The sequence below is a fragment of the Acinonyx jubatus genome, chromosome D3 (genome assembly GCF_027475565.1).
Source record: "Acinonyx jubatus isolate Ajub_Pintada_27869175 chromosome D3, VMU_Ajub_asm_v1.0, whole genome shotgun sequence".
Classification (NCBI taxonomy): Eukaryota; Metazoa; Chordata; class Mammalia; order Carnivora; family Felidae; genus Acinonyx; species Acinonyx jubatus.
In genome coordinates this window covers 17,493,961-17,521,883 of record NC_069392.1, presented here as the reverse complement: position 1 = coordinate 17,521,883, position 27,923 = coordinate 17,493,961, and the positions used below count along the sequence as shown (strand labels likewise).

The following is a 27,923-nucleotide window of genomic DNA, read 5'->3' as shown; positions in this document are numbered from 1 at the left end:
GTGACTTTAGCACCTGCCTCACGCTTCATCAGGGGGCAGGCTTCCGTGAGTTTGGGACTGGTCTGCTTTTTCCCACCGTTTCTCTCACCTTAAGTCTCACCAAGACTCCCGTCTTGGAAGGCATTTTTGGGGAGTGTTTTTCGGGGCCCCACTTGCAGGAGTGGAAACCCGCTCACTGTGAATGCTTGGATCTCACAGGTGTTAGGTGCCATGAGTTGTGGCTTTATGGGCTCCGCACAGACCGCGCGAGCCAGAGCGCTCTTAGCAATGTCTGTTCCTCTGCGAGGTCCGTTCAGCTGGGCGAGTCTTCCCTTGAAAGGGTTTGCCGGCCCCCGGTTATTCCCTTTTTACACAGAGTGCTTCAGCCAGCACAATCACAGGCCAGGCACCGAGACAGAGGGCTGGGCTTTCTTCCGGCTGCCCGGACCTGGGTCTGCCGCCGACGCTGTGTGACCTGGAGCGAGGCACGGCCTCGCTTTGAGCCTCAGTTTCCCCACCTCCAAAGACGGCTCTGGGCAGTACGTGAGCCGATACGATGCGCAGCGTCTGGCCTGTGGCAGAGGCCAAGGACCATGGTAAGCGTTTGTACTGCTCGGCTTTGCAGGTGAGGCAGCCGAGGCTCGAGAGAAGCGACTTGCCCAAGGTCACACAGGTCGTACGAGGCCAGTTATCCGCCCCGCTCCCCAGCCTTGCGAGTTGTCCCCTGTAGGGCCCTGCTCCCAGATGGTTTGCAAAGCTCACAGATGGCATAAAGGACCAGGTAGTTTCCTTTTCCCCAGGCTATGCCCGACCCTCCAGAGAAGCAGCGTGTGGCTGCATCCGGGAGGGGGAGGAAGGGATACATCTGGGGGGTGTGGGGGTCTGCATCTGCCCCCCCCCCGACCCTGCCCCCTCGGCCAGTCCTTCCACCCCAGCGCTGCGGGTGGGGGTAACAGCCTCTGATAGCCCATTCAGAGTTTAGCAAACGGCCGGCTCTCCTGGCCCCCTGGCCTGAAAGGGGCCAGGGACATACCCAGTTTTAAGCCTGAAAGTTCTGCATCCCCAGAACCCGGTCGGTCTCCGGCAGACCAGGAAGGGAGACCGCCCTCCCCTTGTCCTCTGCGTCTTCAGGACCTCACTGCTGGTGTCAGAACTGTGGATCTGGTAACGGATTCTGGTTCAGGAAGAGCTGGTCTGAGGGGTGGGGACCCAAGGCTGTTCCTAGAGGAGGGGCTGTCCTGTCTCTGACATGCTTGTGAACGCGGGCTAAAACATTGATCTGGAACTCCTATAACCTGAGAGTGGCCTCCAGCCCCGACGTGGGTCTGTTTCGAGCTTCTCAGTCCCTGTTCCTGAGGGCTGGCTACTTCCAAACCTGCTGGGGAAGGGTGGGAAGTTCTAACATTCTTACCTCCCTTTTGGGGCCTCAGTTTCCCTGTCTCTGCAGACCGGGGAGTTTTTGGTCCCTTCCAGGATGGAGGCCCCAGTGGTGAATACCCACTGGGTTTCCAGTTTCCATTAAAAAAGTTTTTTTAATGTTTATTTATTTTTGAGAGAGAGAGAGAGAGAGAGAGAGACAGAATGCGAAGCAGGCTCCAGGCTCCGAGCTGTCAGCCCTGAGCCTGACACGGGGCTCGAACCCACGAACCGTGAGATCATGACCTGAGCCGAAGTTGGACGCCCAACTCGCTGAGCCCCCCAGGCGCCCCCGGTTTCCATTTTAAAACTGCCTATGTGTAAGGTAGGGTAAGAACCCCTGTCCGCATACGTCCTGCATCCCACCTATACAAAGCCACAGGCCAGACCCCGGGAGATGATGCTTTCCTTCACTCCCTTGAGAGTTCTGTGCTCTCTTAGGTCTCCTGGCCATTGGCCACGCTGTGCTCTCTGCCTGGGATGCCCACCCAGCCCAACCCTACTTCTCATCCCTGCACCATTTCTTGGAAGACTCCCCTGACAGCCCCTCCCTTGGCCAGGGTGGTTTAGGGGCCCCTCCCTCGCTCGCCGCAGGGTGACAATACTGAGTGTAATGGTCTGTTTACTGGTTCACCTGCTGGCTTCCCCACCAGACGAAGAGCTTCTGGAGCCAGAGCCCAGAACTGCTTGCTTTTGGACCTCCGAGCATGCAGCCTTGGTGTGCCAGACGTGGCCAAATGAGCGAGTCTGGACGGAGAAATAAAATAAGCATGTCTTGCCCTGATGGACTTTGCCATCTAGCTCCTCAGAGAAGTTACCGATTGGAGCTAAAAGGACCACCTGTGCATCTAGAGATGACTCTGGAAGGAATGACTGCATCGTATTTGCAAACCTCAGGAAGGTGTGTGTTCTGTGGTTTCTCCCACCCCGGCTCCCTTCTTGGACAGGAGTCTAGAACCATCCTTATTTGTGTCTGGTCACTGCCTTCCCTCCAGGGCAGGGTCGCCCCACCCCTACTCTCCATCACCGTGGGGTCGCGCTGGGGCCTCCTCAACCAGCCCTCCCCAGAAATGTTCTAGAAGCTTCTTGATGTTTTCATACCTACCAGAACCCCAGAGTGCTCCCGGGCTCAGCAGGTCCCAGTCCGTCACCACCCACCCAGTCTCAATCAACATTGTCACCAAAACTGTCACAAACAAGGGGGTGTGGGCCGTCACGTGGCCCTGTCTGAGTAACCACATTCTCGCTTCCTTCTTTCACACAGGCCGTTGAAGGTTGGCAGGGTCTGGGACCACAGCCCCGGATGCCACAGCAGTGCCCTGGCAGTGTGGGCTCAGTCCCTGTCACTGAGGCAGAGAAGCGGCTGCTCCCCGGCTCACGAGGCAGCTGTCTCATGCTCTGCTGAGCAGGGTAAGTGCCAGCTCACAAAACCATAGGGAGTGGCTGGGGGCAGCTGTGGGACCGGCAGGCCTGGCCTGCCTGACAGCCGAGGGCAGTCCCGGGGCAGGACCTGAGCTCTGAACCAGAGCCTGGGCTCGGGGTGAGGGGAGAGGGGCTCAGGATCGAGGTCGTGGCCTTATTCCACAGTCTCTTCCAGATCCTCAACTTCTATCCTAACCTTCCCATCGGGACTGCCAGCAGCTGCTGGCTCGGAGAGGGTGACATTTCTTAATAGAAAAAGTCCGAAAAATCAGGAGCATGTCTCTAAAACTCATGCTACCCCTCCTTTCATACAAGGCATGGGGAGGTGAAGGGAATTGCTCAGAGCAGAGCTGGGGTTATGGCTGGGTGATTCCAGAAAGGGGGAGCAGGTGCAGGGCCTATCTGGAAGCTTCTGAGGCTCTGGATCCATAAAAATACTGTCTCCAAAGCTGCATTCTTTTTTTGTTTTTCCCTCACTTTATTTACTTATTTATCTATTTATTTATCTATCTATCTATTTATTTATTTATTTATGTTTATTTATTTATTTGAGAGAGAGTGCAATCAGGGGAGGGGCAGAGATTGAGAATCCCAAGCAGGCTCTGCATTGTCGACGCGGAGCCTGACGCAAGGTTCAGACTCACGAACCATGAGATCAATGACCTGAGCCGAAATCAAGAGTCGGGGACTTAACCAGCTGAGCCATCCAGGCGCCCCTCCAAAACTGTGTTCTTTGCACTTTCACTTGTTATGACGTTGGAAAAATTGTTGAAAAAATACGAAACAAAAAATACGAAAAAGTATGAAAATATTAGAATTAGGACACTAATATTGCTAGCAAAAGAGAAAGTAATCATCAGAATTTGAATACTCTTAGGTATTTGTATTTGGGGTGCTTTCAGGACGTAAAGGAGAGTGGTGGGGGGGTAGTACCTAAAGCTATGGCCCCCGACACACACACACACACACACACACACACACACACACACCCCATAGACAATGATCTAGGGCTCCAGGCGCCGGGAGTTCTCTTCCTTCCCTCCTGGACCCTCTCGTTTTCCTCCTCTCCCATCTCTGACTTCGAGTCCCCCGAGAGCAGGCCTCTCACTGGGCAAGGGGCTCAGGAGGTGACCCCCCCTAGGCCCAGACGCGTTGGTGGCTTCCTTTGGGGCTTGCCTGGCCACACCCAAAATGGTCTATGCCTTCCTCACCAGGCTAGGCCAGCAGCCAAGGGAGATTGAAACCCGGATAGCGGAAGGGACCGGGCTGTTGGGCTGCGCGCCTCTGGGGAAGCTCGGCCAGGCTGGAGCAGGGGCTTCGGAGGGCCCGGGGAATCGTCCAAGCATGCTGTGCCCCCTTTGTGCAGATGGGAAACCCTCAGAGGGGACAAACGGCTGCCCACGGTGGCCTGGCTGGGAGGTGGCCGGGCTTGGACATACCGCGGCCCCGTCTGGCTGCAGGACCCTCGCGGAGCCCCCGGCGACCCCGGCCCTGGCTTCTCAGTCTCCTTTGCTGACCTTGAGCAAGAAGATGGTGGGGGTGGGGCGGGGCACGAGACTCAGGCGAGAAGGAGACAGCATGGCTGGAGCATGTCTGTGCGTCTGTGTGCTTGTCCACCTGGCTGTCGACACAGGTCTTCAGCCAGCCATGGGTTGTTAAACTAAAACCAGGAGTAGGTCTCTTTGAATTCACGTGTGCAAAACAGCTTGCCTCCTCTGGACCAGGCTAGCCAATTCAGGGTCCAAAAGGGGAAAGTTAGGTTTTTTGGTAGGTGGGCAAAACCCCAAAGTCTTCACCGTCACTGTGGCTCGTGTTCCTGCAAAGGCTACGGAACAGTAAACAGGTGTATCTGTGGTATTAAAATGCATGGGGGGGAGGGGGCGCCTGGGGGGCCCAGTCGGTTGGGCATCTGACTCCTGATCTCAGCTCAGGTCTTGATCTCAGGGTCGCGAGTTCAGATGTACTTAAGGAAAAAAAATTTAAGGGGAAGAAAGTCTGAAAGGGCTCCTTGCTGGGGGCGGGGGAGATGCTGAGAAAAGGTGGGGAAGTGCAGGCACCTGCGGGAAGCCCGAGGGCACATGTCCTGTGCACCTGCCTGCTGGTGGCCTCTGTCCCATTCACACACCACCCCTGCAGCAGGCGTTTAATGACCCCCAGGAGGCCAGGCCTGTCGGTGCTGGGGACCCAGCGGAGACTGCCCTGCAAGAGCTTGTGATCTGGCGGAGGCAGTGGGGCAGCCACGGTGCCCGTGCCGATGGGCAGGTGTCACGGTGCCTGCTGAGCCCTGCGCATGTGGTGTGAACGGCGACATCTCTCCTGTCCCCTTGGAGTTTATGGGCCAGTGGGAATGGAGTTTTAGACAGTAAACATTTTATTTATTTTTTACTGTTTTATTTTTAATTTTTTTTAATGTTTATTTATTTTTGAGAGAGAGAGAGAGAGAGAGCATGAGCGGGGGAGGAGCAGAGAACTTGGGAGACACAGAATCCGAAGCAGGCTCCAGGCTCCGAGCTGTCAGCACAGAGCCCGACGCGGGGCTCGAACCCACAAACAGCGAGATCATGACCTGAGCCGAAGTCGGAGACTTAATTGAGCCACTCAGGCGCCCCTATTTATTTTTTAGAGAGAGAGAGAAAGAGAGAGAGAGCACGATGAGTAGGGGAGGGGCAGAGGGAGAGAGTGAAAGAATGTTAAACAGGCTCCAAGCCCAGTGTGGAGCCCGACGTGGGGCTCTTGATCTCTCGACCATGAGATCATGAGCTGAAATCAAGAGTCAGATGCTTAACCGACTGAGCCACCCAGGAGCCTCAAGTAAGCAAACATTTTAAATGGTTTAAACAATGGGAATGACTATGCCTGAGCAATCCAGGATGGCTTCTTGGAGAAGGTGCCATTTGCTCAACTCTGGAGAATAGATGGGATTATTAATCCCTCACATGGGATTAATAGAGGAGGTTGTAGGGCCTGAGTGAGCTAGTAATTCATGAATAGCTCTCAAACCAGTGCCTGGAACCTTGTCTACACTTGACACATGTGCTTTGCAAAGCAGGCATGGGCCAGGGCCTGCTGTGGAGACAGTTTTCTAGGGCTCCCCGTCCCAGCCCTCTCCGCCAAGATCAGAGGTAGGTATGTCAAAGCAATGCCTTTGGGGATATTTCCGGGAGATGGCCCTAAATGCAGAATGACAAGGACAACAGCTGGCCATTGTTGAGCACTTAATGTGTGCTAAACCCTCAGCCTGAGCCAGCTCGCTTCAACCCACAACCACCCCACTCCGTGCTGTCGTCATTGTCTTCGTATTCCAGATGAGGAGCCTGTGGCTCAGAGAGGTGAGTTCGGTTGCCCAAGGTCACGCAGCTTGTAAGTGCCAGAGCCGGGACTGGATCTGGTTTGACTGGATCAGATCCTGAGCTGGGCCGGGCTGGGCCGGGGCCTATCCTGTCCGCCAGCCCTGAGAAATGCCCTGAGGTCTGAGGGGGAGGGCACCTGGGCCTCAGTTTGACCTACTTGTTGATCTGGAGCCTTCCCTTCTCTTGGTGGCTGTTTCACCCACACCCTGAGACGCTCAGTCTTTCACATCTTGAGGTTCCAAACTCTTGAGTGCCGGGATTCCCGGGATCCAAGATTCTGAATGCAAAGTCCCAAGCTTCTTACGGCGCCCTGGCGTCTTCCCCACGCCTGGAGCGGGGTGTGGGCCCCCCGCCAACAGCCTGCCCCTCCACAGCCTGGGTGGGGCTCGGGCAGAGCACCCTGGTTTTAGGGTGAAAGACAGGAAACGGGCCGTATCTGACCTACTCTGTTAGGCAAGCAGGAAGAGTGTGACAAGGGTGTGACAAGTCTGCCCCTCTCTCAGAGCCCCCCTCCTGTGGTGAGTGACCGTTTTCCTGCCTCTGGGGGGAGAAAGGTGGAAGGTGGGGGCTTCACCGCTCTGAGGAACGGACTTCACTCTCCTGAGCCTTGCTGTCCTAATCTGTGTAATGGGATTCGCAAAGGCCAGTGCCAGGGTGGAGTGAGTAGGGTGATGAAATGGTCCAGCCGCAGTGGGGCCTTCTGGAATACCATCGTCCTTATATCACCATGCATTTAACTTGAAGTAAAGCACTTACTTGGGAGCACTGGCTTGGGAGCCAGACACAGCGCTCCTCTCCTCGCTACCTGCACGGCCCCCTCGGAGTCACAGCACCCCCAGGAGCCGGGATTTTTTTTTCCCTGTCGAATAGGCTGTTGCCTGCCCAGCCACAGCCTGGCTCGCGGCTGTGATGTCCATGGTCCCTGTCCCTTGAGGTCTGTGGGATGGCAGGCAGCAGGCTGGGGTGACCGGCCACCCCAGCTTGCCTGGGACTGAGGCCACAGGATGAGGGATAAGGGGATGATTTTCAGCACTAACATCAGGAATCTTGGACGAGGATGTTGGCCCTAATTAGACCTGGGCCGGGAGATGGGAGCTTTCCCGGTGTGCTCTGTCTCATCTCAACACACAGGGAGGCCTCTGCTCTCACGCTGGACCCGAAGCCTCCCTCACTGCCCATGGCGGAGGTGGGGAGGCCGCCGTATCCGTACCTTCCCTGACTCTGAGATTTCTGTTTCCTCTGCCCCTCTGTGCACAGCCCCCAAGAGGCTCTCCCAGTAAAACACTCCCTGCTGGATGCCAGCTTCAGGGACCTTCCCTGCAGCATGCTATTAGATTCTCAGGACCATTCTTTGAAGCAAGGTCGCCCGTTTTACAGATTAGGACACTGAGGCTCAGAGAGGGTGGAACGAGGCTCAGGTGACACGGCTGCTGAGCGGTCTCTCCTCCACCCCAAGTTGCCTCTGCATGCAGGGGAGGTGGGGATGGGCGCAGGGAGAGGGCAGGGGAGGGCGAGAGCCCCCTCCACGCCCTCCTCCACCCTCCACGCAGGAACAGCGGGTGGGGCTTTTTTTTTTTTTGTTCCTAGCCTCTCTGCTTCCAGGAAGTGGCTGAGAGCTCTGCCTTCCAGGAACCGAGAGCTGCCCGAGTGGGGGGTGAAGGGTACAAGTCTTCGTAATTTTGAAACACTATCCCAGCTGGTGGCTTCTTCCTAAAGTCCCCCTCCCCCGCCCCGCCCCAGGAAAGCAGGGCCAAGATCAGGCCCTGTCCTGTACCCCCAAGCAGGAGCTCCACCCTTGTGCAAAGAAACTGCCTCCTGAAGAGGGAGACAAAGAATGTGTGTGTGTGTGTGTGTGTGTGTGTGTGTGTGTGTAGGGGGGGGATCCGTTTAGTAAGCACCTACTTGATGGGGTTTTGGAATGATGGGAGTCTGGAACTGACAGCCAAGAAAGGTTTCTTGAAGACATCTTTGGTGCAAAAAGGTGATTTTGTTAAGGCTCGGGGCTAGGACCCGGGGGCAGGAAGAGCTGCCCAGGGGCTGTAAGCTCTGGGGTTGGGGGAGGTGAAGACAAAAGGGAAGCCTCCAGAAGGACTTTGATGTGCTAAAGAGGGCTCCTAAGATACCTGAGGCCTTGCGGTTGTCAAGCTAAGGTGGTTTTCCCTCTAGTGAGGCATTAACAGTAGGACGGCAGGGGGTTCCTGGAGAAACGGTTCTGTTCTGTTTTGCCTCAAGTATTCGTCGATGGGCTGCAGGTTACAAATACACTTAATCTTACCCGCCGTTTCCTTCTTACCTTTGTTCCCCACATCGCTGTGGAGGGGAGGGTGATGTTGGGGCTCCAGGAAACTGAGTCTAGAGGTTTCTGGAGATTAGGCTATTGACAGATTGCCTTTTTCTTGTAATTTACCAAGACACTTGTAAACGGAGAGAGAGAGACTGAGGTCCTGCAAGACTGTCATCTCTATCAGCTAACCATTTGTTATCTTTCCTTTCCTTTGTTCTTGGGCAGCCAGGGGTGCCTGAGGACTATCGCACACATCCCGCCTAGGGAGGGGGGTGTGTGCTAGCTTGTGCTTGGCCCTCAACTTGCCTTATGGCCCCTCATCCTAGTGGGAGCCTGGAACTTTTGAATCCACTCTCTTGTTGTATTCCTTTAACAGCTCGATGAGATAGATGTGGTTTCTTATCCCCATTTTGCAGATGAGAAAACTGAGGCTCAGCAATTCAAGGTCCTACAGCTTCTATGGGACAGAACTGAGACCGGAACATCTTTTTCTCTCCCCCCCCTCCCCCCCCCCCCCAGCCTGTTCTCTCGATGCTGTGCCCTGCATAGCCCTCGGGACATATGGGGCTGACCTTTCTGGGTGAGACGGCCTTCAAGGTCTCCTTATTCTTAGTCTGCCCTCCTTCCCTCAGCTGGGTCCCCAACCCCGGCCATAGATACAACAAGCTTAGGTCTCTTCCAAGCCTTTGGTCCTTCTGCCCCCTCAGCTAGGTCAGCTTTCTCCACAAAGCCTTCCCGGATCTTCACTGGGTTCCAGTCTGATCTTTGGCAGCTGTGTGTCTTTGGGCAAGTTGCTTTACCTCTCTGAGGTAGAGCTTCATCTCTCCACGGTAAAATGAAGATAATTGTGAGTGATGAGGTTTTGGAGTGATGGTGGGGTTCGGAGCTGACGGCCAAGAAAGAATTCTTGAAGACGTCTTTGGTGCAAAAAAAAGTGATTTTCCTAAATCACGGGGACGGGACCCGTGGCAGGAAGAGCTGCACCGGGGTTGTGAAGGGTTACTGGTTTATGCTATGGGGGGGAGCATAAGTCAAGATGGGGGGAGGTGAAGTCAAGATGAAGTTTCTCTCTTTTTAAAATTTATTTACTCTTCCTTTATTTTTGAGAGAGAGACAGAGTGTGAGCAGCGGAGGGGCAGAGACAGGGAAACACAGCCCGAAGCAGGCTCCAGGCTTCGAGCTGTCAGCACAGAGCCCGATGCGGGGCTCGAACTCACAAGCTGTGAAATCGTGACCTGAGCTGAAGTTGGATGTTCAACCGACTGAGCCGCCCAGGGGCCCCTAAGATTACCTTTTTCTTGTAATTTACTCAGATATTTGTCAACTGACGGAGACTCATGTCATGCATGACTGTGACCTGTATCAGCTAGCCGTTTGTCTTCTGTCCTTTCCTTTGACCTTGGGCAGGAAGCAGTACCTGAGGAATATCCCACCTGGGGCTGGGGTGTGTGTCGTGTGTGTACAGGTGCACGCGCGTGTGTGCGCGCGTGCGCGTGCACTAGCTTGTACTTTGCCCTCAGCTTGAGGGCCTGATGTGTCTGGTGCAAATATCATGAAGTTTGGTTTGAGAAATTATTTTATTTTATTTTTGAACTTTTTTTAACATTTAGTTTTGGGATAGAGCGAGATCGGGGGACGGGCAGAGAGAGAGAGAAGGAGACAGAGGACCTAGAGTGGGCTCTACACTGACAGCACAGAGCCCCACATGGGGCTCGAACCCACGAACTGTGAGATCATGACCTGAGCTGAAGTCGGACGCTTAACCGACCGAGCCACCCAGGCGCCCTGGTTTAAGAAATTATTTTAAGACACGATTTTTTTAATTTATTTTTTTAAACATCAGTACTTTTTTTTTTTTAATGTTTATTTATTTTGAGAGACAGAGAGAGAGCCCATGTGTGCTCTGGGAAGGGGCAGAGAGAGAGAGAGAGAGAGAATCCTAAGCAGGCTCTGTGCCGTCAGCACAGAGCCCGATGTGAAGCTCCATCCCACAAACCATGAGATCGTGACCTGAGCCGAAGTCAAGAGTCAGACTTTTAATCAACTGAGCCACCCAGGCAGCTGAAGGACTTTTTTTTTTCTTTAAGTTTATTTATTTTGAGAGACAGAGAGCGTGAGTGGAAGAGAGGCAGAGAGGGAGAGAGAGACTCCCAAGCTCAATCGGCTTAACCGATTGAGCCACCCAGGTGCCCCCAGGCTGCCATTTTGGAAACCAACATGATTCTAACTAACAAGTGGAGGAGGTCAAGTGGAGCCTGGGAGCTGAGGGGCCTAGGAGTACGTTATAGTCACTCAAGGAATGATGAGCAACAGAACAGGACATGTATGACTACTGCTCTAAATTATGTGAAGGACAAGGAAAAGTACTGGAACTGACCCAGGCTCTGCCCCAGGCACAGTGCTTGGGATTGCACACTGCTGAAGGTATTGTATCCAAGGAAACCAGGAATACCTGAATCCTGGCCCAGGACACAGCTGTCACTAGCCACAGGATTCTCAAGTGCATGACTCCGAATCCCATAAACAACAGCCCGTGCCAGGGGAAGCATAAGGGAGAGAGAGCAATCAAGAAAGCAAGTTCAGGGGCGCCTGGGTGGCTCAGTTCGTTGAGCATCCGACTCTTGATTTCAGCTCAGGTCATGATCTCACGGTTCCTGAGATCGAGCCCTGGGTTAGGCTCTGTGCTGACAGCATGGAGCCTGCTTGGGATATTCTGTCTGTCTCTCTCTCTCTCAGAAATAAACAAGCTTAAACTTTATATATATATGGGTGTTCACAATGCTGGGAAGAAAGACCAATGAGACGGTCAAAAGCAGAGGCACTGCCCTTTTTGGCCACTGGTCAGGGGGCTGAAGGGTCACAGCAGAATGGACCCCCAGGTAAGTGAAATGACTATCAGCTGCCTGAGGGCAGGACTGTTCCAAAGAGATGTGTTTTCTCCTGGCCCCAGATAGTACAGTTGATGGCTCTGGGCCCTTGAGGACTTACAGGATCGGCTTACTGATGGAGGCAAAGTAGCCGCTCTTTTCGGGAGCTTGTCATGGGAATCGAGTGCTAAGGGCTTTGTAGGGCCTGTTTCATCCTCACTATAAGCCACGAGGTAGGTACTGTCCTCCCAAAATGTGGAAGTGAAGACAGAAGGGAACCAGACCAAACTGAGACACTGAGAAAGGAGGGGGAAAAAACTGAGGATCTGAAGAACAGGCCTGGGCTATGTAGGGTGGGAGCCAAGACAAAGCAGAATGGAATAGAGGGACACAGAGAGATGTATCAGGAACCGTCTCCTCAAAAAAAAAAAAAAAAAAAAGGCCTCAAGGGTCCAAACAAGCAGCTTTATCCTGCACACCTGTGGTCTCCAAACTCTTCTGCTCACGAACTCCATCAGTGGACAATACGGATGCGTTGATCTATGAATTATGCACAGAAATAGAAATTACAAAGTGGATGACATAACTATATAACTGGAAGCTCTAATATTTCTTTTCTATACCCCGGTGGGCGGTCTTGCCCACAATTTTAAAGTTTTAATCAGAAAGGCAGGGAGTTAAGTCGGTTACGTGTTGGACTTTGCCTCAGGGTGTGATCTCATGGTTTGTGAGTTCGAGCCCCACATCGGGCTCCATGCTGACCGTGCGGAGGAGCCTGCCTGGGATTCTCGCTCCCTCCTCTCTCTCTCTGCCCCTCCCCCTCTCACGCTTCCTCTCTCCCTCTCAAAATTAGTAAACCTAAAAAAAGGAGTTAATGTTGATAAATAACGATGGCCGCTATTTGCTGGGGGGCTACCGCGTACCAGGTAAATGCCGGGTTATGAGGACGCTAGGTGCCTGCCCCAGGTCAGACACCCTCCTAGCTGAGGCTGTCTGGGGTTGCAGTAGAGGGTGTTCGGCAGGCCCAGGGGTGAGCCTGTCCTGATGTCTCTCTGTCTGTGTCTGCCTCCAGGTGCCATGCCTCTGCAAGTCCTCCTGCTTCTGATTTTGCTGGGCTCTGACAGCAGCCTGCAGCTGCGGGAGACATGGGAGAATGGAACCATTGAGGCCCCGGACCCCCTGCTTGTGCAGGGCCAGAAACAAGTGGAGGAGGACCCAGAACAGGACATGTATGACTATATTGGCACGGACCCTCCAGAGACGCTTTTTACAAATAGACCTGGGCCTGTGTCCCTGACCTGGACATTTCTAGCTGAGACGGCAACATTGGGGCAGAAGGATTCCGGAACTCCTGAACAAGCCACTCTGGTGATAGCCAGAGGGGACTCCGTTGGCCTGGACGCAAGAGGGATGGCCATGGGGGATCTGAGCATGGAAGTGGCCACGCAGGGGGTTCCCGTCACTCTGGGCCCTCTGAGCAAAGAACAGGTCACTGTGTTACTTCCCATCACAGAGGCTTCATCCACAGAGGGGTCTCCATCCACAGAGCTCGCCACCATTGAGGCCCTGTCCACGGAGCCGGCAGCCACAGAGGCCCTGACCACACAACCTGCGGCCACAGAGGCCCCGTCCACAGGGCCGGCAGCCACAGAGGCCCTGACCACACAACCTGCGGCCACAGAGGCCCTGTCCACGGGGCCGGCAGCCACAGAGGCACTGACCACACAACCTGTGGCCACAGAGGCCCCGTCCACAGGGCCGGCAGCCACAGAGGCCCTGACCACACAACCTGCGGCCACAGAGGCCCTGTCCACGGGGCCGGCAGCCACAGAGGCCCTGACCACACAACCTGTGGCCACAGAGGCCCCGTCCACGGGGCCGGCAGCCATAGAGGCACAGACCACACAAACTGCGGCCACAGAGGCCCCGTCCACGGGACCAGAAGCCACGGATGCCCTGTCCACATCCACGGAGCCCACTGCCACAGAGGCCCTGTCCACAGATCCCGCCACCACGAAGGTCCCATCCACAGGTCCTGCGACTACAAGGAGCCTAACCATGGCCCTGCTTGTGCCCTCTGATCCTCACAACAGCACCACCGTGGCGGTAGGCAATTCATCTGATGGCTTCATCAAACAATGGAAAAATAATCAGAATCTTGCCCCCCAGAGCTCCGTGGCCCCCAGCCCCACAGAGGCTCTGGACCGCATCCCTGTGAAGCAGTGCCTGCTGGCCATCCTCGTCCTGGCCCTGGTGGCCACTATCTTCCTCGTGTGCACAGTGGTGCTGGCTGTCCGCCTCTCTCGCAAGAATCACATGTACCCTGTGCGCAATTATTCCCCCACTGAGATGGTCTGCATCTCGTCCCTGCTGCCTGAGGGGGGCGAAGTGCCCTCGGCCACGGCCAACGGGGACCTGCCCAATGCCAAGAGCCAGGGCCTAAAGGCGGGGCCGAGGGAGGGCCGAGATGGGGATGACCTCACCTTGCAGAGTTTCCTCCCTTAACCCCCACCCCTCACCCGCTCATCCATCTGAACAGGACCCTCGCCTCCCTGCTCCCTCCAAGGCCCGCTGGGCCACCACTGAGCACCCCGGCTCTGTTCCACGGGTCCGGGCTTCCTTGGGGCCCCTAGGGATGGGGATCTCTAGGACAGAGCCCCCAGGTACCCCACAGGAAGGAGAGCAGCTGAACTCTTGCAGCCAAAGCAGGACTGTGGGCAAGCCACCGCATCCTCCCTCCGGCCTCCGGGGGGGCCCGGGGAGATCCCTCCACCTCCCTGTCTCCCACCTGTCTGGGCTCCCTCTGAGGCCTTCCACGGCTGGAGCCTCATCCCCAAGCGCCCGGTGAATCCCCCGCCCTCACGCCCATTTTCTTCTGGTTGCCATGGTCACCACACAGGAAAGGGGGCATTTTGGGGGCAGGAGTGCTGGATTCTGGAGGCCATTCCCTGCCCCTCTCCGACTTGGGGCAGCTTGGGTTTTCTTGGGCATCTCCCCAGGGAGCCCAGGGTGAGATCCTGGCCCGGGAGGGCTGGGACGGGCTTGGAGAGCCCAGGGCCATACCTTTCTTTGGGGCTGTGTGGGTCATTGTTCACTGAAATATCCCACTCCCCAGCCCACGGCCCGGGACAGCGCAGGTGCTCAATAAATATTCGATGAACTAACGGTGGCTGTTTCAGGGCGTCAAGGTGTCTCCTGCTGGGGCTTTGGTCCCTTGCTGTTCACCCTGGCCCCGGCCCGCTCCAGAAACCCCCCAACCCCCCGGTCTGTGCCTTAAGTTTTCAGTATTGTCTCTTGGACACTGGGGGCATCTTGGTACATCCTTGGGCAGCCGGGAAGGTTGTAGGCCGTTGGGGGGATGGGGAAACTGGTCCCCGAATCCACTTTATTCAACTACCCCCCCCCCCCCGCCATGACCCAGTTCTGGCATACAGAATTTGGTTCCCACCCCAACTCTCAGACAAACGCGTCCTCTCAACGTCAGTGCCATCCTCCCCAGAAACTCACCCTGACCTCTCCCGGGGAGGGGGGGGTGGCCTGTCTCCCATTTAACACCCGCTCCTCACAGGGCTGAGCACAGCTGCGGCCTACGAGGTTTTCGAACAAAATTTGGGGCCAGCAAACTTTTTTCTTCAATGGCCAGACCAAAAATATGTGACGTTTTGCAGACCGCGCGGTCCCCGTTGCAACTCGTCAGTTCCATCCTTGGTCCTCGTAGATTGTGTGTGGTCGTTGACGATGTGTCACAAATGAATAGGGTTGGCTGCGTTCTAATAAAACTTTATTTACAAACAAAGCGGCAGGCTGGATTTGGCTCTGTGTTCGCTGACCCCTGATCTGAGCATCGGGTGAGCAGCTGGCCCGGTTTCCATGGGACTTTGGTGAATGTAGCACCGGGAGCCCTAAGTTGGGGGAAACTGCTCAGCCCCAGCAAATCAAGGAGTTGGCTGCCCTATTTAAGCAACACTCACCGTGTGCGTGCGTTACCACATTCGGACCCACGCTGACCCCGAGGGTCGGATCAGAAAGCCAAGGCTTCCACAGTGGCTTCAACAGTAGCTGAGCCCGGGGGCGCCTGGGGGAGCTCAGTCGGTTAAACGTCGGACTTCGGATCTGGTCGTGATCCCACAGTTCATGAGTTCGAGCCCCGCGTCGGGCTCTGTGCTGACAGCTCGGAGCCCGGAGCCTGCTTCGGATTCTGTCTCCCTCTCTCTCTGCCCCTCCTCTGCTTGTGCGCTCTCTCTCTCTCAAAAACAAAACAAAAACAAACAAAACCCCCCCCAAACCAGTGGCTGAGCCAGGATTCAGACCTGGGTTCTTCTGTCTCTTGATGCTTTTTGATCAGAAGGGACTCCTGCTTTGAGCCCCTGTTCTACCTTCTGGGGGAGGACTACAACTCGTTTTGGTGGACTTTTTCTCTTCTAGAAAAATACCTCCGGCAGCTTCTTTGGGAGTGCCGGACCCTTCAGGGTGAGAGAGAGTTCAAAGACAGGGTGGAGTCTGGGGGGTATTGGCTGAAGCTGGAAAGGGGGTGGGAGAGACCAGGGACAGACAGGAGGGAAGGTGGCGGGCCAGGGGCAGTGGGGGCAGAGTTAGTGAGAAGTGGAGGGCTGTCTGCCCCGCCCCCTGACGCTCTAGAACAAGTGTGACACCCAAGGTGTTCCGGGCACTTTGGTGGGGGAGGGGTGCCCACCCTGGGCCGGGGCAGCTCACCCTGGAAAAGGCAGAATTGTGCGTTAGGGGAATCGTGGGTTTACTTGCCCTTTGGGAGCGATGAGAAAAATCATGTGGGGGACTCGATATTGTGGAGCTGGGGACACAGAGGCTGAAGGACTTGGGGGGCAAGCGTCCCTCTGGGGTCTTGTCACCCTGTCCTCCTGGGTAGGGAGCAGGTCTCCACGTCCCCCCCGGCCCCCACTGGAGGACACTGTGACCGCAGAGGGCTCTCCTTGGCGGCTCGATGGCTCTCTCCAAGGCGCAGAATTGAAGTCTGGGGATGACAGGTGCTTGAAGCAGCCACCAGGCGGCACCCGCCACCGGCTCTTGGAGCTCTTGAAAGCCGGGAGCTTCCCAGAGGACAAAGGAGCAGCAGGGATTGCTGGGCCAGGAGCGCTGCGAACCCGGGAGGGTGCTGGTGAGTGTTTAACCTCCAGCCCCTCGGGTGGATTTGTATCCCAGCCATGATTTGCGATGCTTGCCAATTTCCTTGGTGTAAATACCCCCTTGGCTGATTTGGAGCAACCAACTATGTATATAGTAAATGGTACAATAAATGCAAATAATCTCAAGAACATAGAAGAGTAGAATGTAGTAAAATAATTAGGAAGTGGTGAGGTTTGAGTACTGGAGGACCTTGGGTTTTTGTTGTGTTTTGTGTTCATTTATTTTTGAGTGAGAACGGGAAGGGGCAGAGAGAGAGGGAGATGGAGAAGCCCAAGCAGGCTCGCACTGTCAGCACAGAGCCTGATGCGGGGCTAGAACTCACACACTGTGAGACCGTGAGCGGAGCCAAAATCAAGCTTCGGACACTTAACCGACTGAGCCACCCAGGCGCCCCGGACCTTGGTTTTTTATAATTTAACTTATTAAACAACTGGCTTACAAAATTCTGAAACTCTAACAGTTGGCCCTTGGAGACTGCTATAGGCTGGCTCCTACGTCCCACTGTGCCCTCCTCCTGCCCGGACCTCCCCTTGGCCTTGAACATCACCACCTGAATCACCCCAACCATCTATTCAGCAAATATATTCTGAGCAGAGAACATCTGCAATATCTCCATGAGTCCCCTCAAACAGCCTGGGAAGGAGGAACTCGTATTCTCATTTTACAGAAGAGGAAACTGAGGCTTAGACAGGCGAAGTCACCTGTCTCAGGTCACCCATAGGATCTGGGACTGGAACTCAAGCCTGAATCCGAAAGCCACGTTCCTACCACAGTGCTATGTTATTCTTGAGGTCGCGGTGGGGTTCTGGGGGAATGCCATGCCCCGAGCTCTCACCCCTGCTGACCTGTCCTGGTGCCTGGAAGTCCCCATCAGTCACCCTTGTGGCTCCTGGCTGCCGAGGGAAGGCGCTGGTACTTGGGAGGGTGACAAGCCCGAAGCCAGCTCTCTCCTTGCAGACAGCAGGACTAGCCATGCCGGGGTCTAAGACAAAGAGAGGTGGCCGGGGACATCGACTGGGCAGTCAGTGCATGTGCAACCCCATGCAAACATGTCACCTGCATGACCTACCAGACCTCACAACCACCCCATGATGTGGATACAATTATTATCCCATTTTACTGCTGGGAACACACAATTATTATCCCATTTTACTGCTGGGGAAACTAAGGCTCAGAAAGCTGGATCACTTGCTCCGGCAGGTTGCTCTGCTAAGAAAGCAGACTGTACTGACTTCAGCTCTGGCGGTGGGGAAGGAAGGAGGGTAGACAGGAAATCAGGAAATGGGGGCGGGGGGTCAGCCTTGCGGTGGTTCTTCTGGAAGCTGATCTGGGCAGAGGCTCGTCAAGCTTGCCCTCCATATCCCTCCCCATGTGCCGCTCTGCTGAGCCACATAACTCGAATGTCAGGGTATGTCCACTCTGTGCTATGTCCCCGGGATGCCATGTGGTTAAGACATGGGATGCCCACTGGGGCTCACGGCCTGGAGGGAGTAAGAGATCTGTCAAATGGTCGCCCAGAAAACGATAACATTGTGGCTGGGCCCGGAGCCCAAAGGTGGGGGTGGGGGTGGCGGTGGGGTTGCTGGGCATGTGCGATGTAGCCAGACTTTGGGGGTGGGGTGGAAAGGAGTCAGGAAATGGTATGAGGCTGGAAAGGTGCAGAGTTGTGGAGGGTGGGTGCAGGGAGGAGAATGTGTCCAGCCACTGAGGACAGCGTAGAGAACAGGGTGGGGACATTGGGAGAATGGACGAGGCTGGGGTGTTGGGAAGGAGGCAGAATGGCTTCAGGGAGGAGGGCGAGGCTGTGAGAGGATGGGGGGGGGCTGGGCCGGAGAAGGGGTGCGAGAAGGTGAGGAATCGAGGGATAACTGGGAAGGAGGAAGGGGAGGAGTCGGTGATGGATTGGCAGGAGGAGGAAGAGAGGGAAGGAAGTGAAATCTCGTTTGCGACTTGGGCATCGTCCATGGAAGAAGCAGGTCGGGCGGTGGGTTGGGCTTCCGCCACATGGCGTCTGCAGGGTCTGGTCAACCTCCAGGCGGAGGTGTCCAGAAGGCTCCTGGAAAACAGGCTCAACGGCACTGACCATCAGGGAAATGCAAATGAAAGTCGCCCGAGATGTCACTTTGTGCCACCGGAAGGACTAAAACTGAAGACCGACAATACCAAGTGCTGGCGAGGACGCAGAGAAGCCAGAACGCTCACGCGCTGCTCCCGCAGATGCACCAGGGCACAGCCGCTTTGCACAGCAGTGTGGCGGTTTCTTACAACGTTGGACACATATTCACCATTTGGCATATTTGCACCAAGTGGTGCATCCAGGCAACTTTGCAATCCCTTTCCTAGGTATTTCTGCAAGAGAATGAAGCCATGTGTGCCTACAGAGTCCTGTAGATAACACTATTCGCAGCTTTATTATTAATAGCCCCAAGGCTGGAAACAATCCAAAGATCCACCTTCTGGTGAATGGTTATGTGGATGATAGGACACCACTCAGACTAAAAGGGCGCAGACGGTTGATCGATGCACAACGTGGATGAATCTCAAACACACGCGGGGCTAAAGGGGCCAGACACAAAGGGCTGTTTGTCTATTTTGCGGCTTCAGCAACAGGCAGGGCGAGAACAGGCCAAACTGAGCTATGGCGGTGGAAATCAGATCGGTGGTTACCCTTGCCGGGGAGGAGGAGGCTGGAAGGAGCTGGAAGGAGGGGCTGGAAGGAGCCTTCCGGGATGATGGGAACATGCCTGATCTTGGTCTGCGTGGTGGTCACACGAGATTGTCACTTCCCGAAGCCCCCCCTCCCCCCAACTGTTCTCGCCTGACTGGTGCATTTCACAGTGTGGAAAGTGCGTCTCGAGTGCAAGCCAACGAACGAGCGGGCAGGTGCGTTCGTGAGTCCGGCTGGGCACGCCTGCGGGTCCGCTCGGGTGAAGGAGCGTGCGTGAGGGTCGAGGGCTTGGAAATCTGGCCCCGGGAGGCGGGAGGAGGCCACAGCTCCTGGGGCTGTCCCACCCATGTCCTGCGTAGATGCAACCCTTCTTTCCTTCAGTAGCTGCTCCTGTGCCCAGACACCATCCATGACTCCCTAGTACCCAAGTACAAAAAACGTGTCCAGTCTTGTCACTTGCTGGGCATTGACCTAAATGCGTCATGGTCTGGACGGACTGGACTCCTCACTCCTCACACATGCTTCCTGCCTCTGATGGATGAGGCATCCATCACCCCCTTCCACTGCCTCTCTCTGAGGTCAGCTCCCCCAGGCCCGAGCCCTTTCAGAGCTCCGAGCGGATCCAGCCATGCCTCTGGTCTCCCTGTTGGCTCGTTCCTCCTCTTTCTGGTTCTTTGCCCCGAGCCTGGCTGACCAACAGGTAACTCCAGTGTGTTCTCCTCCACTCCGGGCCTCGACCTCTCCATCTGTAAATGGGTGTCCGTGTGTCTGCTCATGCCACCGTCATGCCATTCCACTGTTCACTCACCTGTTCCTTCCACTCGGGTGAGCCGCCCGAGGCAGGGTTTTGTGCATCTGTTAACCTTAACAATGGCACTAAAAGCTCACCCCTGTGTGCCAGTCAGGAGTTTACTCTGTGCTAAATTGGTCGCCTGTGTTTTCTCATTTCATCCTCGCCTTGTGAGACGGGTCCTCTTTGTAACTCCATTTTACAGATGGACACACTGAGGTTCAGAGAGGTTGAATGACTTGCCTGAGGCCACACAGATCTGGGACTTGCTGGGGGGCAGGGGGACACCAGCCACCAAAGGCTGGCTTCTTGAGGAAGGGCTGGATATTCCCCCAAATCCCCAGGGCTCAAAGCCACACCCTCGGCCCGACTGTCCCTCCGCCACACAGAGCAGAGTCCTCCCCGGAGGCTGTTCTGTGCGCACGCCAGCCCACCGTGGAGGGCGGGAGGTGCTGGGAGGCGGCCGTTGGGCTCTGCCCATCCTTGGTGCCCACGTAGTGCCAGGGGTGATGCCAGAGAGCACTGTAGGGCAGAGGTATTCCCTAATTCAACCACCCCAGACTCAACTCTGTGAGACCTTGGGCCTGCCAGCACCCTCTCGGGTCCCAATTTTCCCTTCTGTAGGATGGGAGTATCTACACTAGCTCCTGCTGGAGGGACAACACCACCACGGGGCAGGCAGCAGAACTGGGAGGAGCCGACAGGGAGGATATGGTGGGCAGCGAGGGCACCCACCAGGCAGCGTGGGATGGCAGCTTGGGAGCCAGCGAAAGCCTGGAGGCAGGGCTGCGAGAAGGTCCTCCTGGAGGTGGGACCTGAAGCCATGGGGGAGAATAAGAGAGTGTGGTCCTCACCCAACAGGGCTCCTCCTAGTAACGGCCGGCCTGGGTGTTCTCAGTCCCCACAGAGGGGGCACGCTTCCATCCCCCGGGGCAGAAAACAAACAGCCTGTGGCTCTTGCATTTCCCCATAGGTAGCCCCGCCCCCATAGGTAGCCCCGCCCCATAGGTAGCCCCGCCCCCACAGGTAGCCCCGCCCTCATAGGAGACCCGTCCCATAGGTAGCCCCGCCCCATAGGTATCCCTGCCCCCATAGCTAGCCCCGCCCCCAGGCACCCCCCGCCCCCATATATAGCCCCGCCCTCACAGGTAGCCCCGCCTCACGGGTAGCCCCGCCCCCATAGGTAGCCCCCGCTGTGCCCAGAGACACTTCACAAAAGTTGAAACCGCAGCCGCATGCGAGGCGGTGTGTGGATTCAGGGTCCAAAGGTGGTTGGCCTCGAGGACAGGTGTGCTGTGTGCCCCTCTGGGTGGCCCTAATGGCGGGGCTTCAGCCTCAGCCTCTGCTCCTGTGCTCCCTGCACACGCGGTCCCAGGCCACGGGATGCCGCAGGCTTGCGGGGCAGGGACTGCGACTCTGCCTCTAGAACGGTCCCGGCACCAAGCAGGTGACTGGGCGGTGTCCGTGGAATATTCCAACAGCTGGGAGTAGGCATGAAAGCGTTTTGGAAGGACAACACGGAACAATGCCCCTCCTGGAATGTTACGTGGACTCTGAGCCTCAGTTTCCTCCCCTGTGAAATGGGATGATCACAGTGTCGCCCCGCGGGGGTGTTGGGGGAGGGGTGAAGGAGACGAGGCCGGAAGAGAGTAAGCGCGTGCCCGATAAATCGCAGCTGTTGGGATCATTGGATGTGGGAAGGAGACTGGAAGGCAGTACACCATGCTGTTGAGCGGTTCACCGCCCAGCGGGCGTTAAGTAAGCTTCATTTGCTTCTTTCGACTTCTGTCTTCCTCGTGTTTCTCAACAAACAGAATAAAACCGTAAGTGCCAGGGCATCGGGGGTCCCCAACCTCCCTGGCTGGTGAGTAAACCGTCGTCCTAGACTTCCTGCTGTGCTCACTAGGAAGGCTGTGAGCCCGTGGTCTTCACCTGGGGGTGACATTGCCCTCCAGGGGACATTGCCACGTCTGCGAATATTTTTGGTTGTACCCCTGGCATCCAGTAGGTGGTCGGGGTGGCTGCTAACCACCCTGCAGTGCACAGGGCAGCCTCCCCCCCCCCCCAATGGGGGGGAAGTGTCTGGTCCAAGAGATCAAGGGTGCCGAGGTGAGGAAGCCCTGCTATCCTCACTCGGCAGTGAGAGACCCACAGAGCTCCCCTTCCCAGAGGTTCTCAGGGACCCAGATGGGCTTCTGCGTGCCAGGGGAGGCTGGTGGCCGAAAGGCTGTAGCCACAGCTGCCGCGGGAGACTGGAGAGCCGCATGCCCATGCCCGAGGTCGGCAAAACGAGAATGCCCTCTCTGGGCCTCATGACAGACCAGAGCGCCAAAGTGGCACTGACACAGTCCCCTTTCCGAGGCACACGAACCCTACCAGGGGAGTCATGGGCACAGGGAACCACACTCCCCTCCAGTCTCGGCGTTGGTTCCAAGCTGCTCCCCACTCCCTTGGGTTCATTCTTTCCAGAGACCCTGCTGTCCAGGCTCTGGGCCCCCAGGAGGGACAGGCTTCAAGTGATTTCCTACAGAGTTTCAGCGGTGCCTCAGCAAATCACTGGGTGCAAATGAACACGCAGGACAATATTCTCCCTCTTACTGCCTTCTGGCCCCATGCGCCTTCTTGCTCTTTCTTCTTCACGTGCTCCTGCCTCAGGCCCTTTGCACTTGCTGTTTCCTGTATCTGATGTTGTCTTCCCAGATGTCTGCCCGGCTGGCCTTGTCTCACCCTTTTGGCCTCAGCTTGCTGTCCCCTCTTCTGAGAGGTCTTCTCTGCAGCCCTGCCCTTGGGTCTCCTTTCCCACAACCCCCTTTTCCGGTCCAGCACTGATAACCATCTGGAGCGAGGTGGAGATAATGAATTTTGTTGTGCAAGGGCGGGGCCCCTGTTCCTCATGTTCCCTCTCCCCTCCTCACTGTGCCTGGCGCACAGTAGAGGTTCAGGGAGCATTTACTGAATGAACTAACGAGCAAGGGAGGCTGTGCACGGGCGTGGGAGGGAGGCAGAGCAGTGACGGAATTCACAAAAGCCGTCAGCACGGGGGGCGGGCGGAGACCAAGAGAACCTTAGGTGTAAGGCTTGGAGTCCGGCAGACCTGGTTCGAATCCCGGCTCCACTGCTTACCAGTTGCAGGATGGTGGATAACCCGCTAACCTCTGGGAGCCTCAGCTTCCACGCCTGCGAAATGGGGAGAGGAGTCTTTGCTGATCCTAAGGCCACGGGAGAGGCCACGACCGTGCGCGTGGCTGGCACACCGGAGGCGCCTGGTTACTGCCCATCGGGGGAGAGATGGTCCCTGGCTTCCGGGCAGACACGGACCACCTGAGCCGCACCGCGGAGGCCTCCCCGGCCCGAACCTCAAAGCTCCGCCCCTGCGGTTTGGGGAGCAAACCCCCGCCCTGCTGAGCTCTCTGTCTTTTGGCCTAAAATTAGCTCACAAATTCCTTGGCTGCCTGGCCGGTGCTTCCAACCGACAATTCAAACCAGATGTTTCCAGCTGTCGGGGCCCATCCTCCCCCCCCCCCCCCCCCCCCGGCCCGCGCCCGCGTGTGTCCCTGCTCCAGGAGGTCTGAATTAACCCCCGGGGAGAGCGGCCCGCTGGCCACACTCAGGAGCCCTGGCTGCGTGGCGGATGCAGGGGTGTGGAGGGGAGCCCCAGGCCCGCAGGCACACCCCCTTCAAGGATGGGGGCGCCCCCTGCCGACTGACCTGCTGGCGGGTGACGGCCACCGGGCCTAATTGCTCTGCCCCTTTCCATCCGGTAGCATTATGGAGTGCCTGCTGTATGCCAGGCTTCTGTGTTCGCTGCTGTCCAGATGGTGAGACAAGCATTCTCAGTCCCAGGTGTCGTTTGGTTGCTGATATTATTATTATTATTATTAGCATATTTATTTAATGCGAGGTGCCAAGGTTCATTGATTTCTCACGATAATCCAGGGGTGTGGGGTTATTATTACTCCCATTTTACAGATGAGGAAACTGAGGCCCAGGGCGGTGGAGTAACCTAGCCCAAGGGCCCCCAGCTCCAAAGGAACAGAACCCAGAGGTCCTCGAAGTGCAGGTAGTCTTGGCTCCTCCTGGGTGGGTTTGACTTCTCTGTTGTCACCCCCCATGTGGCCCTTTTCCATGTGGTGGGTGGGTCTGGATGTCATGGAAGGACCTCTCTGCGAGGATGTCCCTGGGCCCAGCAGGCAGCTGGAACCCCCACAAGCCCAGTTTCTGTCCCAGCTGAGGCAGGAACTGGTGGTCAGGGTGGAAGGAACCACGGGGAGGCTGGGAATCTGTGTGGCTTTTGTGAGGGCCTCATACAGAGCCCCTTCTCCCCAGAGATGGGACCCAGAGCCATCTCTTGGTCAGAGTCCTGGAGAGAAAGAGTGTGTGTGTGTGTGTGTGTGTGTGTGTGTGTGTCTGTTGGGGGTGGGAAAAGAGGAGAAAGCCTTGACACAAGGAGAGATATGGTGGAGGGTTTGCCCACATGGGGACCCATGATTGGCCTTCTTCACCTACAGTAAAAGCCCAGATCCCTGCCAACGCCCACAGAGGCCCTGCACGGTCTGGCCCCGGTGCCCTCTAACCTCCCACTGTCCCCTCACTCACTCTGTTCCAACCACACCAGATACTTCTTTTCCTCTCCTTGAAAATGCCAGGCTCCACCTACCGCAGGACCTTTGCACTGCTCTTCTCGCTGCCTGGAATGCTCTTCCTCTGATCATCTCTCTCACTCGCTCTCTCACAGCCTTCAGGGCTTCGCTGGAATGTCCCTTTTTCCCTGACCTTTTCCTGACTTATATATCACTAAGTTGTCACTTTAACCATCTTCCTTGTTCCACTAGAGTATAAGTTCCCCACTTCTCGCTCTCGGCCAGCAGCCCTCTGCTCAAAGTCAGGCACCCCACCCCCTTCCCAATAGGGCTGCAAAGGAATTCAGAAGCACCATCTGATTCCGTCCCACGATGGGGTAGCGGGTGGGGCAGGGGCAGTGGAGACCGCGGGGGCACGACGTGCCCGAGGGCACCCAGTGGGCAGGGCCAGATGGGGAGGGTGAGGCCAGGTCTGCGGTGTTTACATTCCTGCCCTCCCAGATGGCTTCCGTGCGGGGCTAGCGAAGCGCTCCTTGCACCGGCCAGGCCGCGGGGAATGTAAATGTTTACAAGGCAGCGCGCAGCTGGCCGGGCCACCAGAGCCACGGGAAGCCAGAGATCCTACCGGCTCCTGTGGCCCCCTCCAAAAAAAGAGGGCGATGCAGAGTTCCTTTTTTTTTCCAGAAAACTTTTCACCGAGTCATAACCTACGTAAAACACACGAATCTCAAGGGTGCATCTTGATTCTTCCCTAGGCACACGCCCGTGTAACCGCCACCCGGGTCTAGATAGCATACGCTTCCGGCCCTAGAAGGTTCCTTTGTGCCTCTTTCCGGCCAACACCACCACCACCCCCTGCCAAGGTAACTGCTCCTCTGACTTCTGTTCCCGTAGCTTACTTAGTTTTGCATTTGTTCTAGAACTTCGTGTAAATGGCATCACCCAGTGTGTGTTCTCCCGGGCCCAGTTCTTTCGCTGGGCGTGTTGATGGGACTTATCCACGCCGTATGCCCCTGGCCTCTTCCTTTCGCTGCTGAGAAGCGCTCTCCCGCATCGAGGTACCAGTCTGTTCACCCGTTTTTCTGTTGGTGGACATTGGGGTTGCTTCCAGTGTTTTCTGCCCTTGTAGATTAACGCAGTCATGGATATTTTTGTCTCTGTGTGGATGTGTGTTTTTATTCCTCTTGGGTAGATACCTACGAAGGAGGTTGCTGGACCATCCGGGAAGCGGACGGCTAACTTTGTGGGAGCTGCCAGACCGTTTTCCAAAGTGGCAGTGCTGTTTTGCTCTCCCGTCCATCGTGGGTGAGCGTGGCGACGACAAGTGAATGCAAACGCGTGGAAAATTTACTTAGGATCACTGAGTGACAGAGCTTGGAGGAGCCTCCGCTGACCCCTCCTGATGCAGGAAGGGAAACCGAGGCTCGGGGCCACGCAGTGTGTGAGGAGCAGAGCCAGGAGCTAACGCAGGTCCCCTAATGTCCAAGCTTTTAACTACCCCAGGGTCTTAGCGGATCAACGCGCTGTCTCGTTTTCCTGGAAGAGGCCTCATGCCGAGCCCTTTCCTACCTCAGGGCCTTTGCACCTGCTGTTCCCTTGGTCCGGGAGCTCTTCCTCCTGCTCCTCGAGTGCCTAGTGTCTCTTATCCTGCAGGCCTCAGTTCAGAAACATCTTCAGACAGGCTGTCCCTGATCACGGTTGCTAAAATAACTGCCCAGGCACCTACCCCCCGCCCCCGCTTACTTCTAAGCTATCTTTTATCCTTTTTATCTCCTTGACAGCATTTCACAGTGTTGGATTATCTTCCCGATTTGCCACTTGACTTGTTTCTCATCCGTGTCCCCTACTAGGAGCTCCCTGAGGCCGGGCCCTGGTCTGCCTTGCTCCCGGACAGGAGCTGCTGCATAGCAAAATAACGTCATTGTACAGCCCCTCCCTGGGCCTCCGTTTCCACATCTGTGACATGCACAGATGGGGCTAAAGTCATTCAGCCGGTGGACGGCATTTATGGAGCCCCTGCCATGTCCAGGAGCTGGTAGAGTGGGGATGCCTTAACAGACAGGCTCTGGTTCTGGACCCGAGAAGCTGACAGTCTAGAGTCATATGTCGAGAGACCACGAGAGCCCGGCGTGCTCGAGCCTTCTGAACGGGGAGCCCGCTGGGAGCACGGAGGAGGCTGCTGACATCCCTCTCCAGATGGGGTCAGGGAGGGCTTCCTGGAGGTGGCGATGACTGAGCGATGATGTGCAGGGGAGCAGCGACGGCGGCGCAAAGCTGGCCGTTTCTGGCTCATCGACAGCACAGATCCTGTTGACAGGTGCTCGGTACACAGCTGGGGAGCAAGTGAAACTCTCGAGTTTATATGTGGGGAAACTGAGGCCCAGGGGGGTTTCACAGCACACCTAGAGCTCTGGCCTGCCCATTCTGCCTCCTTGGAGCAGCCCACCCCCCCCCCCCCCCCGGCCAGGGGGCCACTCCATGGGTGTCCCTCTGAAGGCCAGGACTACGCTGTGATGGGGCCACAGCCCAGGCCTCTCCAGCCACATAAAAGGCTTGGGATATTTTTGCCAGGAGGGCAGGTCCCAGTGGCCCGAGGGCCGTGTAATTAGAGGCGGCACCGAACCCACCAGAGGCCAGAGCTGGGGACTGCGGTGGGCCGGGCTGCCCCAGGCTCAACCGGGGAGGACCTTGGCCGAGCCGCGGGGTGTGGGGGGGTCCCCTCCCCTTCTCCGCCTCCTCGGCCACGGCTGTTCAGCGGGGCGGGCGCACAGCTGGTAATTGTACGGGGGGCACCGGGCGGGGTCTCGGAATTGCTTCAAGGCCGGGATTATAGGTTGCAAGCGAGTGGCCTGGCCTGCTCCGTGCCCCAGGCCTGCCCGCTCACCTCGGAGCCATGGCGGTGCGGGCCCTGGGGGTCAGCTGGGCCGGGCCCCACAACAGGCCCTGCGGCTGGAGAGTGAAGAATGTGAGACCTTCCGGTAGATGAAGACTGGCTGGGGCAGTCTCGGAGCACGAGGTTGTCAAAACCTGGGAGTGCAGGAGTGGCGGTCAGCATGCTCATTCGCACAGCGACAAGCATTTATGGAGCGCCTACTGTGTGCCAGGCGCTGTCCTAGATGCTGGCGTTATGGAAGTGCACAAAACGGACCTGGCTCAGGAGAGGGAGAGAGAGAGAGAGACAGAAGTGGGGGAGGGCCAGAGAGAGAACGGACCGAGGATCTGAAGCGGGCTCTGTGCTGACAGCAGAGAGCCCGATGCAGGGCTTGAACTCACAAGCTGTGAGATCATGAGCTGAGCTAAAGTCAGACGCTTTAATGGACTAAGCCACCCAGGCGCCCCATGGCTCATCTGTTCTTAAAGGATAATAACCTTCCGGAACCGCTCTGAAGGTGCCGGTTTCCAAC

General features: G+C 56.5%; 1 protein-coding gene across 3 annotated transcripts; it reads left to right on the top strand.

The window, feature by feature from the left end:
- Positions 1–1,539: 1,539 nt before the first annotated feature.
- SELPLG (selectin P ligand) lies at positions 1,540–15,114 on the top strand. Of its 3 annotated transcripts, XM_053205906.1 has the most exons (5): positions 1,540–1,720; positions 2,049–2,296; positions 2,660–2,805; positions 12,391–12,881; positions 13,002–15,114. In XM_053205906.1, the coding sequence occupies exons 1-5, from the start codon at positions 1,712–1,714 to the stop codon at positions 13,821–13,823; spliced, it is 1,716 nt and encodes a 571-aa protein (XP_053061881.1). In that variant the 5' UTR covers positions 1,540–1,711; the 3' UTR covers positions 13,824–15,114. The 3 variants fall into 3 exon arrangements, with proteins under 3 accessions (XP_053061881.1, XP_053061880.1, XP_053061882.1); XM_053205905.1 differs by having other exon boundaries at positions 1,546–1,720; positions 12,391–15,114; XM_053205907.1 differs by lacking the exons at positions 1,540–1,720; positions 2,049–2,296 and adding an exon at positions 8,828–9,031 and having other exon boundaries at positions 2,665–2,805; positions 12,391–15,114.
- Positions 15,115–27,923: the final 12,809 nt, after the last annotated feature.

What these genes read in the sequence shown, in the direction of transcription:
- SELPLG (XM_053205905.1), top strand. An exon ending in TATTTGCAAACCTCAGGAAG is followed by an intron (nt 2,297 to 2,659) that starts GTGTGTGTTCTG and finishes TCTTTCACACAG; the next exon opens with GCCGTTGAAGGTTGGCAGGG. An exon ending in CTCATGCTCTGCTGAGCAGG is followed by an intron (nt 2,806 to 12,390) that starts GTAAGTGCCAGC and finishes GTCTGCCTCCAG; the next exon opens with GTGCCATGCCTCTGCAAGTC.